This window comes from Aptenodytes forsteri, unplaced genomic scaffold, assembly GCF_000699145.1.
Source record: "Aptenodytes forsteri isolate BGI_AS27 unplaced genomic scaffold, ASM69914v1 Scaffold15, whole genome shotgun sequence".
NCBI lineage: Eukaryota > Metazoa > Chordata > Aves > Sphenisciformes > Spheniscidae > Aptenodytes > Aptenodytes forsteri.
In genome coordinates, this window is record NW_008795129.1 from 12,149,537 (window position 1) to 12,153,238 (window position 3,702).

The 3,702-nt window shown below is 63.6% G+C and overlaps 1 protein-coding gene across 2 annotated transcripts in view; it reads right to left on the reverse strand.

Moving 5' to 3' along the window:
• Positions 1-2,806, reverse strand: part of SEMA4G (semaphorin 4G) — a 7,290-nt gene extending 4,484 nt beyond the window's left edge. For both annotated transcript variants that reach the window (XM_019471690.1, XM_009277816.1), the window contains exons 1-4: positions 2,680-2,806; positions 1,332-1,480; positions 714-776; positions 538-636 (exon numbers count right to left, since the gene is read on the reverse strand). In XM_019471690.1, the coding sequence (XP_019327235.1) occupies positions 538-636; positions 714-776; positions 1,332-1,480; positions 2,680-2,806 (438 nt within the window). The remainder of the gene's footprint in view (positions 1-537; positions 637-713; positions 777-1,331; positions 1,481-2,679) is intronic.
• Between the last annotated feature and the right edge of the window lie 896 nt (positions 2,807-3,702).

Genomic DNA, 3,702 nt, shown 5'->3' on the forward strand with positions numbered 1-3,702 from the left:
TCTGCCGTGAATCACAGCCACGCGGGGACCCCCGACCTGGCCCGGGAAATCCCTGGGGAGGGGCCGCTGAGTCAGCCCTGCCACTGTCACCCTCCTTGCCACTGTCACCCTCCCTGGGCACACTTGCCACCGGCCACCACAGTCTGCAGCCCCTGCTTTGGGAAGGGACCCTGCAACAGCAGGGGCTGGGGACCAGCTCCAGTGCTGGCACGTCCCACCCCGCCGGCGCTGCTGAGCCCACGTGTCCCCCCCACAGCACCGATCCACCCCCAGTCATCTCACTATGGGGTCAGAGTCCAATCTCAGCACCAGGATGGGGACTTTGGGCATCTGCGTCACGTTGGCTGCGTCCCCAAACCGACCCACCCCAGCCTAGGGGTCACTCACCTCCCCCCCAAGCCGGGGAGGGGCTGGGACAGGGGCAGAAAGGGAGTGGGGCTGCGGGTGGAGATGGTGGGAGAGGACGGGGGCTGCGCCACCCCGGGGTGACATGGTGGCAGGGGACAGGTGACAGCCGTGGGGCCTCGTGGTACTCACGATGGCGGCGCAGAGTGGGTGGAAGGCATAGGTCCCGCAGGCGTAGAGGTGGGTGCTGTTCAGCCTCTGCAGAAACCGCACATGGTTGAAGCACTCGGTCTGCAGAGGGGGAGGACAGGCGTTACAAGCCGGGGAAAGCGGCAGCAGCCCCCGCGGCACCCATCTGCCAGCTCTACCTTGTTGTTTTTGCCCTTCTGCAGGCAGTCCATCTGCTTCTCCGGGGAGGCTTCCCAGTGGATCTGCAAGGGGAAGAGGGACTGCCACTGCATGATCCCCCCATCACTGCGTGGTCCCCCCGTCACTGCAGGCTCTGCCAGAGCCGTCAGAGATGCTACATTCTTCACTTTTATTTAGAGAGGGGATGGCTGCTCAGAGTGTGAGACGGCACCCTGCCCGTGTCCCCCCAGCCTGGGGCGAGAGCAGTCCCACACCTCGACCTGCAGGCAGAAACCCCAGAGCACCCACAGAAGCCTGGAGGATTTTGGGGTGTCCTTCCCGGGGGGAGCAAAGGGGTGCGCTTCCCCTGCCCCTCGTCCTGCCAGGGTGTCCCTGAAGCAGGCAGCTCTGAGCTTGGGGATGTTTCCCACCATTGTCCCCAGGCTGCCTGGCTGGGGAGAAGGATCAGGCGTCCACAGGGGAGCGGGGGACAGACCTGGGGACAGCACCTCCAGGCAAGACCTGAGATGGCGAGCAGGAGGATGAGCAGGGATAGGGTGGCCACGATTCAGGCAGGGACCGAGCAGCACGGGACAGGAGAAGACAACCAGCCAGCGGCGGGCAGAGGCTGGGCTCACCGTGCGGTGGGAACCATCGGCCACGTCACTGGAGTTGAGGGCAAAGATGGCTCCCCTGGCGCCCACGTAGAGGATGCCCCGGTCGTCCTCCAGCAGCAGGGTGCTGTAGTTGAGGGTGCGCATGCTGAAGTGCCGGACGCCCGATAGCTCTGCAAAGGGAACAGGGGGCTGAGGGAGGACCCCGGGGCAGGCACGGCGTAAGCCACCGGGGAAAAGACAGAGCATGGAGCTGTCTTCCCACCCAGAGCAGGTGGGAAGGCACCCACTGAGGTTAACAGGCAGATGGTTCCGGGTGCCAGTGGTTACAGCAGGAGAAAAGGAAGAGGGGAGGTTTGGTAGGAGGCGAAAGGCACTAATTGGGCTCAGGCTCACGGGGGACATTTCTCACTGCTAATGAAAACAGCAGCTCAGGGGTGGGAGCTGCAATGTTCATGCCCAGCACAGACCTGCCACACTGTTTGGGGAACTGCTGGAGGAAGCAAAAACACGCCAGCAGCGACCCCGGGTCTGAACTGAACCCAGCCAGCCCAAAAGGAAGGATGCAAAAAACCTGAACCAAAACTGCTGTGCAAGGGGAGGGCTTCTGCAGCGAGGCTGGCGCTCCCTGCCCACCAAGCCAGAGAAACCATCCAATTTGGGGTGCTGAGAAGTGTGAGGTGGGACTCAGCCCTGGCCAGAGGGACCCCAAGCCAGGCTTGGAACCTCCCGCCGCAGGAGGAGAAAGTCCCGTGGGGCTTGGGACCCTGGAGGCAGCTGGCGAGAGAATGACCCCCCCAAAAGGAGGCATTGCCTGGGGAGAAAAGGGCACCCCAGCTGCAAATGAAACCCTCTCCCACCGTCGACCGCTGAGGTGGGCTTCACTAACGGGGTCAACAAAGTCGTGTGAATGCCCAAGGCACGATGACACTGTGGGGCTGGCTGACACCACAGAGGCTGGAGGCCAAGAGCCCAGTGGTAATTAGAGAAAATCACGGAAGAAAGCTCCCTGCTGACTATTTGGGCCCAGCCTGTGTGTGATGCCCAGCTCGGCACATCCTCCAAGGGCTGCTGCGCAGGGCCAGGGGCTGGCCAAGGCTGGCTCCCTGCACGTTCTTGTCCCCCCCTGGCTTTTGGGGAGATGCCTTTGCTCTGCTCCATCCCACGGGGCACATTGACTCCGGGCCAGACAGCCACGCGGGCTCCGATTTCTGGAGCCCAGGGGACCAGAGGCCCCCCTGTAGCCACCCCCTCATGCTGAGCCCCCCACTCTGGGGGGCTGGTGAAGGCTGGACGCAGCCACGATGCACCAAACCCGGTGCCGGCAAGATCCCAAGCCTCACCGCCACCACCAAGACCCGCATCCCCTTACCATCAAAGGTGACCGTTGTCCTTGGGGTGGCATCCAGGTCGGTGGCAGACCGCCGTGATGGGTAGCCCATTGCCGCCGACACCGCCATGAAGAGAGCTGTCAGGAGGCGGGCCGTGCCTCCACTCATCTTCCCTCTCCCTTGGCGAGGGCAGCCGCCCAGCCCGCTGCCGCCGGGCCGGCACAGCCGATCCTTGGGACGGGCTCCCCAGCTCCCCGGGACGAGGCTGGCCGCCAAACCCCCCTGAAACACAGAGCACTGAGTCAGATGCTCCCGCTGTCCCCAGCACCTCACGAGCAAGCGGGCTTGGGAAGGAGCCGGCCGTGCACACGCATGGACGCTTGACCGGGCACGGCCTCAGCCCGAGGACAGCTTCAGGGAAAAGCAAACCCTTGTTTGCCAAAGGGGAAACTGAGGCATGGCGCAAGGCATCAAGCCGGCAGGCAGCACAGGGCAGGGAGGGGAGTTTGAGTGGAGTGACCCCCTGCAGCATCCCCCTGGCTCGGCGTCTGCTCCATCACAGCAGCAGCAGTCGCTTGCTGAGCACTTGGTTCGGTTGCTCGGAGACTCATTTTCCTCCAGGTCTGCTCCGGGCTCCTCCCTCCTTCACTCCCAGCCATCTCCTCCTGCAGCTCCCCCTGACCGAAGGATACGCTTCAGCAGAGCCAGGTGATCCCCCATTGCATTTTCACACACAAAAAGCAGGCACTTTTACCCCCAAAAGCAGAAAGTGGGGCTCGGGGCCAAGCCCCTCTGCAGGTCTCTTGGCACACTGGGGTACCCCAAGCCCCGTTCCCGGGGGCGGCTGTGGCAGGATGGGTGGCGGGGGGGCTCCTGGGGAGCCCAAGGGCTCTGCTCCTCCCTGAAAGCACAGCTGGCCATCTCCTGCCGTGCAAGATACTAGTCCCCAAAGTTCTGCCCCTCCTGAAACGACGAGACTCCCGAGGACAGAGGCGTGGGGAAGGATGCTTCAGGCATGCAGTGATGCAGGGTGAAGGAAAACCCATACAGGAGCCGCTTGGCAT